General features: G+C 31.6%; 1 protein-coding gene across 12 annotated transcripts in view; it reads right to left on the bottom strand.

Annotated features, from left to right (window-relative positions):
• Positions 1–1,522: 1,522 nt before the first annotated feature.
• The window catches only part of LOC126824069 (troponin I), an 82,391-nt gene continuing 68,611 nt past the window's right edge, over positions 1,523–15,302 (bottom strand). For 11 of the 12 annotated variants that reach the window (XR_008788458.1, XR_008788457.1, XR_007681448.2 and 8 more), the window contains 8 exons: positions 13,538–13,597; positions 9,980–10,069; positions 8,686–8,806; positions 7,540–7,640; positions 5,576–5,619; positions 4,820–4,861; positions 4,233–4,326; positions 1,523–3,579 (listed from right to left, as the gene is read on the bottom strand). Coding sequence is in view for 7 of the 12 variants with exons in the window: in XM_050553247.1 (XP_050409204.1) it covers positions 3,505–3,579; positions 4,233–4,326; positions 4,820–4,861; positions 5,576–5,619; positions 7,540–7,640; positions 8,686–8,806; positions 9,980–10,069; positions 13,538–13,597 (627 nt within the window). In the remaining 5 variants the exon portion in view is untranslated. The remainder of the gene's footprint in view (positions 3,580–4,232; positions 4,327–4,819; positions 4,862–5,575; positions 5,620–7,539; positions 7,641–8,685; positions 8,807–9,979; positions 10,070–13,537; positions 13,598–15,302) is intronic. The other variant, XM_050553244.1, reaches the window with a different exon arrangement.

Below are 15,302 nucleotides of genomic sequence, written 5' to 3' on the forward strand. Positions count from 1 at the left end.
ATTTCACTGTGTTTCAAATATGGGATTGAGTTCAGCGGTTATTATTTTAATAAACTTTGAACTTTTACTTTGTTTTGAGTTTAAATACACTGTGCAGTGGGCACATCCACTGCCAATGTGTAGTGCACTGCCAATGTGTAGGGATCTTCCACATCCACCACCAATGTGTAGGGATCTTCCACATCTACCACCAGTGTGTAGGGATCTTCCACATCCAGTGTGTAGAGATCTTCCACATCCAGAGCCAGTGTTTAGGGATCTTCCACATCAGTGTGTAGGGATTTTGGTGGCAATGTTTTATTGTTGACATGTACGATTCTTGATGATACCCACTGTACAATTAGGGATGGGGGAAGCTCTGAGTTTTATGCGACTAGCCAATATCCACATGGTAAAGGAGGTGGTCTAACCATCACAAGTAGCAAGTACGATCCAGCACTTTTATGTGACAATGATCACTTGGTTTCTTTCCACTTCTAATGGTAAAGAAGGGTGGGGTGGTCGAATGGTTAATGTGTGCAAGTTTATTCAGAATTTTTCGTTGAGTCAGTGGTGTGGTTTCAATTCCTAGCTTGGATGTGACAAGGAGTAGGGTCGCCTATCCAACCTCATTGATTTTCTCCGGGTCCACTGCTGAAGACCCCTATGCGCAAACAAATTATTGGAATAAAATTTAACGATATTAGTCCCGAAATGACATAATTTGTGTCAAGTGGATGATAAACTCTCTCTGTCTCTCTCTGTCTTTTCAAAACTTTAAAATTCAAAGCCATGATTTGTGCAGAAACAGCATAAAATTTAGCAATTCTCAATAAAAAATTGCAGGGGGATTCACAATTTATGGAAGAACGTTCAAAAACTTGGTTAAAAACCCAGGTGAAATATATCAATAAAAATTTCAGTCCAACAATTAACTGGTTTGTAACAGTTTTTTCAGAGTGGATATGAAACTCACTCTCTCACTCACTGGAGGGTTAAGTGGGCTAAGGGTTCTATTGAGTCACTATAGATCATAAGGTCTGTCATTATTTCCCAACATGTATGTGATGAGGAGTAGGGTAGCCTATCCAACCTTGTGGGTTTTCTCCGGATTCTTTGAGGGGGTTGGATGGGCAAATGGTTAGCATGTGCGTGCTGATTCATAAAGTCTGTCATTGAGTCAACTGGCGTGGTTTCAATTCCTAGCTTGGACATGACAAGGAGTAGGGTCGCTTGTCCAACCTCGTAGGTTTTCTCCGGTTTCCTCCCACTGCTATAGACCGCTACACGCAAGCGAATTATTGAAATAAAATATGTTAGTCCCGAAATGACCTGTAGTTTGTGTCAAGTGGACATTAAACCCCATTTCTTTCTCTTTCTGGATTCTTCGGTTTCCTCTCATTGCTGAATTATTGAAGCAAAATAGTACCCTGTGTTAATCCCGAAATGACCTTTATTTTGTCAAGTGGATGTTAAACCCCATTTTTCTGCCCCTCACACACACATTATATCATGCACAAAAACAAAAAATAACAGAACTCCATTTTTTTTGTATTTTTTTCTAAAATTTTATTTTATCCTTTCTAATCACAAGAGCTTTATTGCTAGTACCCTAAGGGATTGAAGTGACAAAATATTACAATAGTGACATCAGGATGACATGACATGTCAGTCAGTGACACCAGGGTGACATGCCGATGGGACTGGTTAAAATAAGTCTCTACGTCATGTTAAACAACTTCATGTGTCATATTTTTAAAACCTGATTCAAACCATCTAAAAATAAATACGCCAAGGGCAGATAATTCATATATACATGGCAAATCAACTTTGGTTAGTGATTTAATTGAGTTTTGAGCAGAAGACACCTTCCCTTAAAAGAGACCAAAAGTTGTTTGAGTGCCAACTGCAAGATAATTGAAGAACTTTGTGGTTAATCATCATTTGCCTCTCTGCAATGGCTAATATCATTGCAGCACCATGGCTTAATTCTTTTTATGCACCCAATTAAATTAAAAAGCAAAGTTGACTTCGACATCAATCTTCAAGCAGCCTATACTAAATAAAGGGAGATAATTGAAATATATAAGACAACATTATTGCATCATTACAATTTGATGCCTTTTTATATACATTAATCACAACTTTTCTATGAAGAGGAGCCGACTTTATTCTTACATTGAAAACATAACGGCAAAGACACGAAAACGATGTCTCTAACGTGGATTTTCAACGTGAAACGACCAGATAATACTATATCCACACGTACACACAAATATTGGACGATTAAATTTTCTTTCATACTGAATATCTTTGTAACACTAAGTTTAAAAAATATTAATTATTTTTAATTACAGTAATTTTTTTGATTAAATATTTTTACAACGACACATCAAGCAACCTCAAGTCAAATCTAATAAAAGACTAAATCTGAAATATTAAAGAAATAGACAAAACATTACGAAAACTTGTTATAAAATTTCCTAATTATTTTCAACAAAAACAATTATCCAGAAATATTTGGGTGAAATTACCCAAACAGCTTTTACAAAATGTAATGTTAATCAAATTATAATAATTCTGATAAAATAATTAACAAAAATTACACAAACTTACATAATAATTTTTATTTAAGACAATTTTATAACCTAGTCAAATAACCATCGAGTACAGAAATGCAATTCAAATAAGTTATTTTCTTTTTTTTTTGGACTTGACAAAAAAGTCTAAAAATAATAAATTAATTAAATTAAATAAAATAAATAAGAAATATATTAATCAGATTAAATTTATTTGAAGAAAAGAATTATTTTTAATTAGCTCTGCTTATAAAAACAAAAGTTTTCTGTTATCTAGCTATCCACATAGTTCTTCAGTACCCCCATATAACTATTTCACGACATGACATAAATACAAATTACCGTAGCACCTTAAAATATTTCTCTTAATTTTGCGCATATGGCTAAATTTAAATTTATTTGAATTATGTGCATATGTTATGTTCATTGCAAAATTTCAATTATGTGTATATTTAATGTTTATGGCATAACTGAAATTTGTTTAATTATGCACATATTGAATGTTCATGGAACAATTTACATTTATTTTAATTATGCGCATATTTAATGTTCATGACAAACTTTAAATTGACAATAGAAACGAAATTACTGGGCAATCTCTACTACCATAATTTGAAGAAAGAATCGGATCGAAATCAGGCGAGACGTTATCGTTGCTATGGCTACTATTGTTATGATTATTCTTGTCACTATGGTTACTAAATTAATGTCACATTTAAAGATCAGAATGTATTTTAAGATGCTAGTTTTAGGGGCCATGATTACACGAGACAAATGTTATATAATATTAAGGATTTGTATCTCGATTCTATACACATTCATAATATCTTATTCTGTTAGCTAGTTTACCGGTAACCCCAAGGTTAAGAGAATGATTAAAAAATATGGCAAGTCTTTTTTGTTGATATATTAAAGGGTTTTACAAAGGATCGGAACTATTCATTCTTCAACTCTCAGCCGGCACAGATTCTTCCCCTTCTTCTTTACCTTTAAGGGTTTGACGCCAGTCGGGAGTTTTGCTCTGAAATTAAAGAATGATAATAATTGTACATTGTACCATAAGACAGATAAATTGTGTACCATTAACTGCATTCTTATTGTCAAATAGATCAGGTTGCCATGACTACAAGAAATGCAAGGGAAGTAAGCACAGAAATATGACACACCCGAATATCTAAGCCACTGATCTTCATTTAAAGGGTGTATGGCTCTATATTTTTTGGAACCTGATAATAGAGAAAATGTGTCTAAAAGCATATATCAATCAATATGATATGAATGAATATAAAGTGATTTATTATCAGTTTTGCAAAAATTGATCGTTATTTCTAATCAATTATGTTCGGTGAAATATGTGAATTGTCCAAATTGAATGACAGTTGTTTATGCCTGCTTAGTCCATTCAGCACTTTTTTGTATTATTATTTCGACGTTTGTGAATCCGCCACTATAAGATGTTTTTCTTTGTTTATTACAAACTGCATCTGAAACCATTGAGTATATGACTTGTGACTGATTTTAAAAAGCTCACTATATCTTAAATATTGGATAGTAGGATCACATATTTTCACGGCTAGATAACAACATGAACATTTATTGAAATAGACCAATGGAAAGAATGGAGTGATAATAATAGAGGAATGTGGGTGTGCCTATATAAAAAATGTTAATTACCGTTTCTTCCTCTTCTAATTTATATTTATTCTGACCAGTAGATTTAAGGTTACCACGGAAGTCACGATGTTCTTTCCTTTCCAATTTGGCGAATCTGAAATAAATAAATAATAAATAAAATTTTAAATAAAGAAAGAGTGTCACAAATGTTATGACAAACACCTCTATCAATCACAAACAAACTGAATGTGTTCCATAGTCTTATCCAATCAAATTGCATATTTCTACTGTGCCAAGGCAAAAAATGTTTATAATCACATTTGGTGTTCGAAACTTTAATTGTACAGCATTTGTCCATAGCTAAACACAATGTCTGTTCTTGCTATATTGAAAATTTCATTCAAATTTCTTTATTCTGAGTGAAGTTATCACTGTTTAAAGATATAGTGTAGATGTAGCATCGTTTATTATCAATAGCAACAGTATTTGTCAATCGAGACTTAAGTCTTGATTATCCATTTTATCGTTAAATTTTTCAATCTCGTAGGTGTTTAAATCCATTTAAATCTCAGCCATCCGATGCTCTAGAGAGTTGATTACAGGCAGATTTAGCCCTTACATACTGTATCTTTAAGAATTTTACTTACTTGCTCTCGGTTTTATTGACCTTTCGTAGAACTGGTTTCATACTGTAAAACATAAAAAAATGGTTTATTCTTAATTTCAATTATGGTTTAGTTAGTCCCGAAATTGGCTAGTTTGTGTTGAGTGGACGTTAACCCGGCCGCATCAAAAGCAGGGGCCCATGCAACGTTTTTTTCCTAACACTATCGATACAGCAAATGCTCCCTGCACGTCACTGAAATTAATTTATTGGAATCTTTTTGTTACAAGAGATGCCAAGAGAGAGAGAGAGATGGGGTTTAATGTCCACTCGACACAAACGAGGTCATTTCGGGACTAACATGTGGTTTAATTTTATTTCAATAATTTGCTTGCGCGTAGGTGTCTTTAGCAGTGGGAGGAAACCGAAGGACCCGGAGAAAACCCAGAAGGTTGGACAGGGGACCCTACTCCTTGTCACGTACAACCGGGGATTCAAATGGTTAGCACGCTCGCTGTATCATAAGGCCTGTCATTGAGTCAACTGGCATGGTTTTGTATCCCCGGTTGTATGTGACAAGGAGTGTGTGAAAGTCGTGGGTGGAGGGCGGGGGAGGTTATCTGGGGGCCCCAAAAAACTTGATGCCTAGGGGCCCTGTCATGGGTTAATATTGCACTGTGTACTGTAGATATAACAATTGGCTTTTGACTGTCGTTGACATTTGGTTCCTATACCTCAGTATCCAACTTGCCTATCATTACCAAAGTCAATTCTAAAATATGTATGTAGGTCTACTTACAATTTGCCTTTAGTATCATTAACTTTTACTGTTAAGTCATTTATCTGAAAATAAATGGTTGGAAAAAAAAAGATTTTAAAAAAGAAAACATCAGCGGTCATTAATCAAATTATATTCAACTATAATTACATCATCACTCAGAATTAATTGCATAATTATTGAAATGAATTCTTTAGTATTGAAAGCTCTCTGCGTCATTTGCAATTTTCCAGAAAATATCAAATTTTCCATGGCTTGATTTAAACTGAAATAAACTCATTTAATTACGAAAACAAAATCAAACAAAATGAACTAAAACAATTTATCCCCTAAAAGAAAAAATGATAAATAGTTTGATCACAATCTGATTAAAACACAGATCCTATTTCATTTCGTTTTTTATAGTTCAAAATTTCGTTTTACTACACTTTCATCTGGAAGAGTTGTTGTATAACCCGCCTTCTGAATGATGTGGTCTGCTATGGCAAGTTTTTGGCGTGAGGTGCACAGAACTGTCGGTAAACCACTAAAAACATCAACGCAGATTTGTTAATCAAATGTCTGACGTCATAGGGTCAAAAGCCGCTTGTATCACCTCTGACGCGACCTTCCACTACAACCGCTCAGATCTTCATGTAGTGTAGGACATCGAAAGTATAAAAAAGACGAAACGAGATATAGATCTGTATTTTAATAAGATTGGTTTGATCAGTACTGGCTTATCCCCCGTCCAAGAAGAGGCCTGTAATATATTGTTTTAATGGCTAGATATCTGTTAAATCATATGAAACATTTATATGGAATAAAAGTAACTTGGATGTTTAATTCTGGCAATGTTTCGACAAGGTACAAGTAACTTGTATTATATATTATTGTGTCCTGTTTTATTCTCAGTCATTTACTAAAAGCTGCTTAAACAATTTAGGTATTACCAGTATTCAAAAATTTCTTTTAAAAGCAACCACTTACATAAATCATATAAAGTTTTAAAAAAATTATAAGTATATTTTTTCGCTTTTTATATGTTATTGACTCAAACTTCCTTGAGCTTTTTGTGGTTCTGGAATAAATATTAAACATAGCTCTAAGTTATTTGAAATGTTTTTGCTGATGATCATTAAGACTACCCCAGTCAGAAAATAATCAAGTACAATAATAAACTTAGAAGTAGCTGTTTTTCCATAAGTATGTGCTATAGTTTATTACAATAATAAAGCTCAAAGAAGTTAATATCAACTGCAGTTAGCACTGCAAATATAATACAAATTATGCATTTGTATTCATTTTGTAATGCACAATAGTGAAGCCAAAAGGTTTATTTCTTTTAACACAGATAATTAAAAGAAATTATATATTCACTACAAAAAAATGTAGATATCATGGATATAATTACTTGTCTGTTTTTTTAATAACGCATTGTAACACATATACCTCAAGTTTTCAAGTGAATTTAACAGAAAGTATAACCTGATATTAAATAAAAGAGAAGTAGTTATATCCATGAACCGTATACCATGTGTGTATTTTTTTTTTTTTTTTTTTGTGAATGTTCAAACCTTCTTCTACATGCCATTTGTAAGAATCAAAAAATAATATATAATTAGTTATTTAATTAAAAAATAATATAATTAGTTATTCAATTAGAAAATAACATGGTTCATTAAGAAAAGGATGTTATACTGTTAATAAAGACAAAGAGATGATTTAGATAAAAAGTTGAGATATTAATAATAAGTTGTTAATAATAAGAAAATAATTTCTTGTGTTTATATATTATTAAAACATGTTTCATTTTTCAAAAAAGAATATAGAAAGTTAATAAATAAAGATATTAATTTTAGAAAAATGGTTAATAATGAAATTTATTATTTTGTCCCGTTTTGATTAAAAAGTTATGAGTTAATAATTTAAAATAGATTTATTAATAGAGAAAATAAAGAGTTAAGGTATTAATTAAGATAAAATGCTTGAATATCTTTTTAAACCTCAGTTTCTTTTTCTCGTATTTTGATTTCCCAATCGTATACTTCTTCCTCTAGTTTTTCATAATGTTTCTGTAGCTTCTGTACTAATAATCTCAAATCTCCTAATGACGAAAAATAACATCAAATTAGAGAAATATATCAACCTGAATAACTCACAATCGACTCTTTTTTCCCTTACCTCAAATTCCTGCTTTTTAAGACGAAGTTCCCAGTCGTATATATCCTCTTCCAGCTTGCACAGCTTTCCGTAAAGTTTCTCAACATAATCCTTAAGATTACCTTTTAAACAGGCAAATCATATTTTATTTCACAGAAATAACGAATAGATGGATGAAGCAATCAAGGAACGAATGGATTGGGAAGCAAATGAAAATGAAATAGAGTTTAACATTCAACTGTTCTGCTCCGACAAGGCTAATGAAGATGGGGATACGCCATACAATGTGCTCTGCTGGAAATTTTGCCAGGACAGTGGCACTATCGAATTCCAACGGCCAAGGGATCTTGTACACAGGACCTTGTTTTTTCGTCCCATCCGAATGACTAGACAGCAATGTCATATAAAGTTTTGTCTCTATTTTGAAACTTACAGGGCTGAACGGTGCTGCCACCAGACTGCAACAAGAAAAGCTCTATTGAGATATGTTTTGACTAATTTTGAAATTATCAAAAAAGGCAAAGTTTGCAGGTTTCTTTTTTGTAAAAAATTAGAATTTTGAGTTCCCCATATATAAGCTTCATATATGCTACCTAAGAATAAAGTTCATGATATGCAAATTAAAATCACTGATAATATGGCTATGCTTACATCCAAAATGTCTCAACAACCGATCCCTTGTGACATTTGAAGAACTCTAGAGGTCACCTTTGCCCGATCTGAACATTGTTGACCAAACCTTTGAACAATTTTAATTTACTTTTGGCACAATGCATACCTTGGATGTCACACATATTAACTAATTATGATATCTAGATTTCAAACATATGGGAATAGGTTTAACTTCCCAACAAAATGAAATGGGATTTAACGTCCTACTGAAGACAGATTTTTCAAAAACGCTCTAAAATCTTTTCTATGGTTTTATGGGAAATGCTATTTCCTTTTATTGCATGATTTGAATGTTCAAATAAAATAAAGTCTCTTACTTTGACTAAGACCATCGATACTAAGGGGTTCAACACGTTCATTAATATAAGTATCCTTCTCTTCTGCCCTTTTCTTGGCTTCATTACGAAGATCCTCTGCTGCCTTTTGCATGATGAGTTTCTGCAAAGAATACATTCATAAAATATTAAAATATTTAAAGTTTTCCTAATTGTCTGTACTTGGTAGTAAACATCAAATTTAGCTGTGAGGAATTTCTCTGGACCGTTTCAAATCATGTAATAGAATTTTACAATCAATGCAATTTTATGCGAAAATTTCGGATCAATCTTGGTTAGGAATTGAGGGAAATGTCAGACTTATTATCTAAAAGTTAAAAACCTCAGATATCAGTATGGAAGAATTTGATGAAACTCAATTAAAAGTCAAGTTAGAACAGCAAAGTGTAAATTTTGTGAATATCAATATGAAAGAATTTGATAAAACTCAATAATATTATTGGTCTACTAGATTTGAAAGAAAAATATTAAAAGTCAAGTTAGAACAGCAAAGTGTAAATTTTGTGAAAAGTTATAAAAGTAATAAAAGCGCTGAAAAAATAAATTTGTCAGTAAATTGATTTAGTTGTTTTCTAACAGAGGTAGTGAAAATAAATAAAGCAATGCCTATGAAATTAATGTACAAAATTAATGTTTTGTTAGTTACGGTACATAAATAGCAACATCTGTTAGAAGCTGTTATTTACATTTAGTTTCTAGAATTAGATTAATCGATAAGTAATTATTTTCTTCGAAAGAAGTAAAGCATTTGCCTCATTAATAGATGTATAGATATATTTAATATATGCTAGACTTAGAACATAGAGAAAGTAAAATATACTTACACTTCACCACAATGGGTAATACTGAGCTCTGAGGACAGAAGAGGTATGGGCAAGGGAACTACAGCAAACTATCTTACCTCAAATTCGTGAACTTTCCCCAAAGAGTATTTAGCAACAGTTTGAAATTGTTCTTTTAAAATCTATTGATTTCAAATTATACGTTTTTGTTCCCAAACTTTTGATTGTTTTCTTACCTTAATTAAGACTTAGATAGTCTGTTTGATCATTTAAAAAAAAGAATCACTGCATTGAAAAAAAAATGAATTGAATAAAAGTCATCCCATATTGATATTGGCTATATACCTTCCATTCAGTTAGTTTTAGTATATCTTATCTGACTCCATTTCAAATATGGAATCAAAAAAGACAGTGGTATTACATAGGTTAGTTAGCTGGAGGTCTAAAGGTGAAAGGTGAGAGTTCAAAGGTGAAAGGTTAGTAAGAGGTCATACCTTTAGCATCTTCTTCTTCTCTGGGGACAAACCTCCCAATCCCTTTCTCTTTCCTTTTTTCTTCATGTCTTCTTCTTTTCTACGTCTCGCCTGGTACGATGGATGGTTCAAATAATTAAGGCACATACATTTAAAAAGGCAATCGCTTCTATTTAAACAACATCAACACACATTGTACATAACACAACTTTCAGTGGTAAAATGATATGTATTGTCCAGTATCTTCGAAGAGAAAAGATATCTTAGAAAGATCCCAAAACTTGAATAAACAACAATTGATTAGGATACTGGGGACCGTGCTGGGTCAGTGAGTAAGGAGCTAACTTGCTAATCTGCAGGTCCAACGTTTGATGATGGCTGTGATGACTTTCGGAGTAAGGCACTGGCAAACCCCTTTTCCTTTCATTTGTTTATATTCCCATATTTCCTTTCATGGTTCAGATGAAATTGTTTATCAAATATTTAATCAATTAAAATAAGTGCAAATTTGAGTGATCATTTCAGAGCCATTTCATTTCTAACCGATGTTGGCCAAGTCGATATCTTGTCAAACATAATGATTACAAAGCCCAGAAATAAGGCACCTAACACAGATATTGTCAGCCACAAATTCGGGCTTTGTCAGGCACAAAATATCTGATGCCTGTCATTTTGTACAGCACTGATTTTATTGATTTGATTAATACATGTCCAATGCCCAGAAAAAGATTTATCAGGCACCGGATACTAGTCTATTTTCAGGCCCAATCAAAACATATCTGTATATATCTGAAAGTGTGTAAAATGTACAATTTTGTGTCAATAAATGTCTACTCACAAATATCTAATTTCAACTTCACCGATATTATTACCAAAAATAATCAATTAAATATCTCCACTCTTGTACAGATATTATGGTATCACAAAATGTTTTGTTTCATCATTTTTGTAATTATTTTTTAATTTTTTTTTGATATATAATAAATAATTTCAGTGAAGTTAAAATAAATCTAATGTGACAATAAAATAGGGGGGTGACGCTACAACAAGCCTTGTGATTGCCACACACTATATAATCAACTATATATCACAACATGTCACTGACACATCACTGACATGCCAGTACTGACAGGCTAGACTAGGGGGTCTCAAACGTTCCATGTAAAAATGATGAATGAATATGAAAATGAAGCATAATAAAACAATATGTGAACAAATTATAATCAGATATAAAAATAATGTAAAAATGGTATAGTTTAAATTACATATGAAAATATAGATACATTTAACCTAAAAATTAATTTTGTGAAAAAAGTATCATTTGAATGATTTATGAGAAATATATGAAATCAGTGATTTGAACACAAATTATTATTTCTTTGTTCATAACTTCTGATTTCTAAATAAGAAAATGATGAACAAATAGCTCTACAAGGGATGAATTGATTTTCTAAATCTAATTATGCCCAAAACGGAACTATTCATGACAGAAAGTGGTGTCATATCATTTCACAGAAGTCAAAACATATATAGAAATGAACAAATACAACATAGATACAGAAATAAAATATATATTCAGACAATTTAATTTTCACTGAATACGATTAGTTTGAACAAAAATAAGTCAAAAAAAGAATTTAAATATTTTTTTTATGATAAAACATCGTGTTAATATTTTATTCAAAAAATTGTATTATTTATAATTTTAAACAATAAAAGAATAGCTGTATTAATCATAAAAAGTTTGTCATAATGAGACTTTTTCTTCATTACAACATCAAATTCACTACTTTAAACAAATAATTTAAAATTTTAACGAAAAATCAATATTGATGAATTAAAATTTGATATGACTTTTGAAAATGAAAAATGAATATGTGCCATTAGTGACATGCTATTAATTAAAATTTAGTTCGTTAATCTTTGTTAAGTAAATTAGTTATTATATTCACTTTCTTTCAAGAGACAGCAAATTTTGAAGAAATAATGACACAAAAATTAAGACAAAACAAAAAACTTTTTTACCACAATTTACAAATAAAAATAACGAAATTTAACATAAACATAAATATATATTTTTCAAATAATATTTATCAATGATAACAATTTTTTTAATCATTGGACAATTTTTTTTTAGGAATAAAAAATATAACAAAATATTAATAGATTATCAGATCGTTCTTCGGCGGCTGTTTCAGAAGACATTTAATTTCAGCATATACTGCCAATTAGAAAGCCACTATGAAAAAAATATCTTTTTATAATATAGTGAATTTTGATCTTTAATATATTGTTATAAATGAGGGTTTTTATAAAGGTCATATGATTAGTGTGATGTAACTGATGTTAAACAGTCACTTATTATACAGCTACCAAACTATCAACACATCGCTACTACAGCTTGTCTACTTGAGTGTTTGGTGGTTCAACATAGTAACTCAAGAAATATTACAATATAAATCTTTTTAAAAGGAAATATGGTCTTCAACATAACCATGCTTTATTTATAAAAGATGCATTCTGTAAGATTTAAATAAAAAGCTGGTTGTTCTTGCTATAATAGTCAAAAAATAGATCATGAAAAATCAGTACCGGTATAATGAAAATTTCAGCAAAATTACTTTATCCTGAGCGCAGTTATGAATGTTTGAAGTTTTGACAAGGAATAATTTAAATAGTACCATTGCTATGGCAATAAACTGAGTCTTGATTTTCCATTTTAACGTCAAACTATTATATGGCTCTGATGGTCTAATTTATTATCAGCCTATCACGTGAATAAATGTCTAAATAATAATTTATATAACATTTGAAGTGAGATAAAAGGCCTGCAATAGGAGTACCCAGTATTTAGCTCATCTTTAAATGTTTGCTAAATTACACTATTTTATTACTAAATTTATGTATGCAACAAGCGATATCTTATTTTGCTATTTGCTGTTTCGCTGTTTCATTATGCTGTATTTGTGACCAGGTTTTGTTTTGTGCCTGAGCCATATCAATACAATAAACTAAAATTACAAAACTGTACTAAATCAAAGAAAATATTTTGGGAAGACTCTGAATTGGAGCAAATACTAAACCAAATAAGTGAATAAATCCTATAGTTATCTGTAAAATATTACTACGATTTTATCTTATTTCACTTACACATTTTTTTTTAATTTATTTATTTATTTATTTTTTTGAGAGCAGGATGGGGGGGGGGGGTCTAATAAATGACCCACAGCGCAAAGTTAACGTTTATTTGTAGAAAGTTTGAATTTTGTTGTTTCTTTTGTGTAGTTATTTTTTATTGGTTTTTTTCTTTTTTGGAGGGGGGGGGGGAGGGAGGGAAGGAGGCTAATAGGTTTTAAAGCAAATTTAACTGTAACTTGTAAAAATTTATCTATTTTTCTTTTATTAAACAGGTGCATTTTGTCAAATTTAACCACTGATTTAATGAATATACTTTTATTAACCATACTGGATAATTGACAACAAACAAACAAACAAACAGATATAGACATAAACAACTAACATAATATGGAACATAAAACAGACAAATAAATTGGATAGATAAATATATATTCTTCCTACCTCTTCCTTCTCTTGTCTTTCTTCTTCAAGTCTATCTTCCTCCATTCTCGCTTCTTCTTCCTAATTTACAAATAGAAAATGTTAATCTTCTTTGCTTGGCATTTAGTAATAGAACATATTAACACAAGGTACAATTTTATTGATACACAATTACTGAGTTTAATACTAAGCTTGCTGAGTTTACTTGAAAAAGACGAGAGTATCCTCGTCGAAACGTCACTTAGTATTAAACTCAGTAATTGTGTATCCATAAAATTGTACGTTGTGAGAAAATGTTAACATTAACTTAACGAAACGTGGAGTAATCAAAGGCCACAACAATGACGTAGCTTGGATGTCCAGTGCTAGAGTCAAGGCAAATACCCATCCTCAGTATCCCCAGTGGTCTATAAAAATAGCACAGTCATCAAGGGCAGATAATTTGAATATGTGCCTCCCCCAGAGGTTAGTGGAGTAGAATGGATTGAGACCACTATGGATACTAAGGATGCTGTGGACCATTATTACAGCAACAAAGTTACATGGCAACATTTATTTGCTCCATCATGTAAAACTGTAAACGTTCAGACTTGGAGAATTTCTGTCCGACAGGGGACACATTTTTTTATTTTATTTCTTTTTTTTTTAAATCTTGCTATGGTACTTAAGAATCATGCATCCTGGGTAACAGTCATGGTGGCTCCACCAATGCTATGCCACTGTGTTGGAGAAAACCATGACATTGTCTTCAATGATTCCATTGCAATATTGATTGCAATGTCGAGGTTTACAATATCATTCTTCCCTATATGTGACTTAAATTAAGTTTACTTACCTCAAATTTAAAGGGGAACACTGACCACTGATAAACAATTTGCATGCTTCCTTAATATTCCTTAATATTTTGTCGTGTTGTAACAAAACTCTTAGATCATGCAGTCATCAAAACAAGTATCATGCTACTGTAAAGGTCATGCAAGTATCAAAGTATAAATATTGCTATCACCAATGAAGCCATTTTAGGGCCAGACCCGGTTTCACAAAGCATTCTCAGACTTAAGTTACTCAACTTTCAATGTATTTGATACATTAAAACAACAAAGTATTATCAAGGGCCATGTTTTAGTTAAAATAAGGTGAACAATTTTGAGTAAATTCTTAACTGAAGTCTGAGAATGCTTTTAAAGTGTCAAGTGGTGTGGTTTCACCTCCCCACTTGCACGAGACAAGAAATAGGGTCACCTGTCCAAGCTTGTGGGTGTTCTCCGGGTCCTCCAGTTTGTTCCCACAGCTATTTAAAGACATTTACTTGCATGCGAATCAATGAAATAAAATTGAACCGTATGTTAGTCCCAAAATGACCTGTTTTTGTCGAGTGGACACTCTCTCTCTCTCTCTTGTAAATATTTCTAAAGTTTTAAGTTTTCGATTCCTTTACAAGACTCAGATTTACCAAAATTCAAATAATTTCCCGCATCTAAAGGGGAGACAACCTTCCTGGACCACTTATGCCCCAGTGTTCAGATTTCTTAAAACATTTCCCTAACAACACCACCTAAACATGCATGTTACAGATTTTGTAAACGATCCAAGTCCCTAGTGATGTTAACAGTTGTAAAGACCCCAAACTGGTCATTATTCAGGCAAATTTACTGGTCATTATTCAGACAGGTCATAAAGACAGTGCATTATTATAATGATAATATTTTATTTCTTGGTAAAACATATGTCAAAAGAAATATTGATAAATGATGAAGTCGAACTGATTTTGATAAAAATATAATTT

Source organism: Patella vulgata, chromosome 6 (assembly GCF_932274485.2).
Source record: "Patella vulgata chromosome 6, xgPatVulg1.2, whole genome shotgun sequence".
NCBI lineage: Eukaryota > Metazoa > Mollusca > Gastropoda > Patellidae > Patella > Patella vulgata.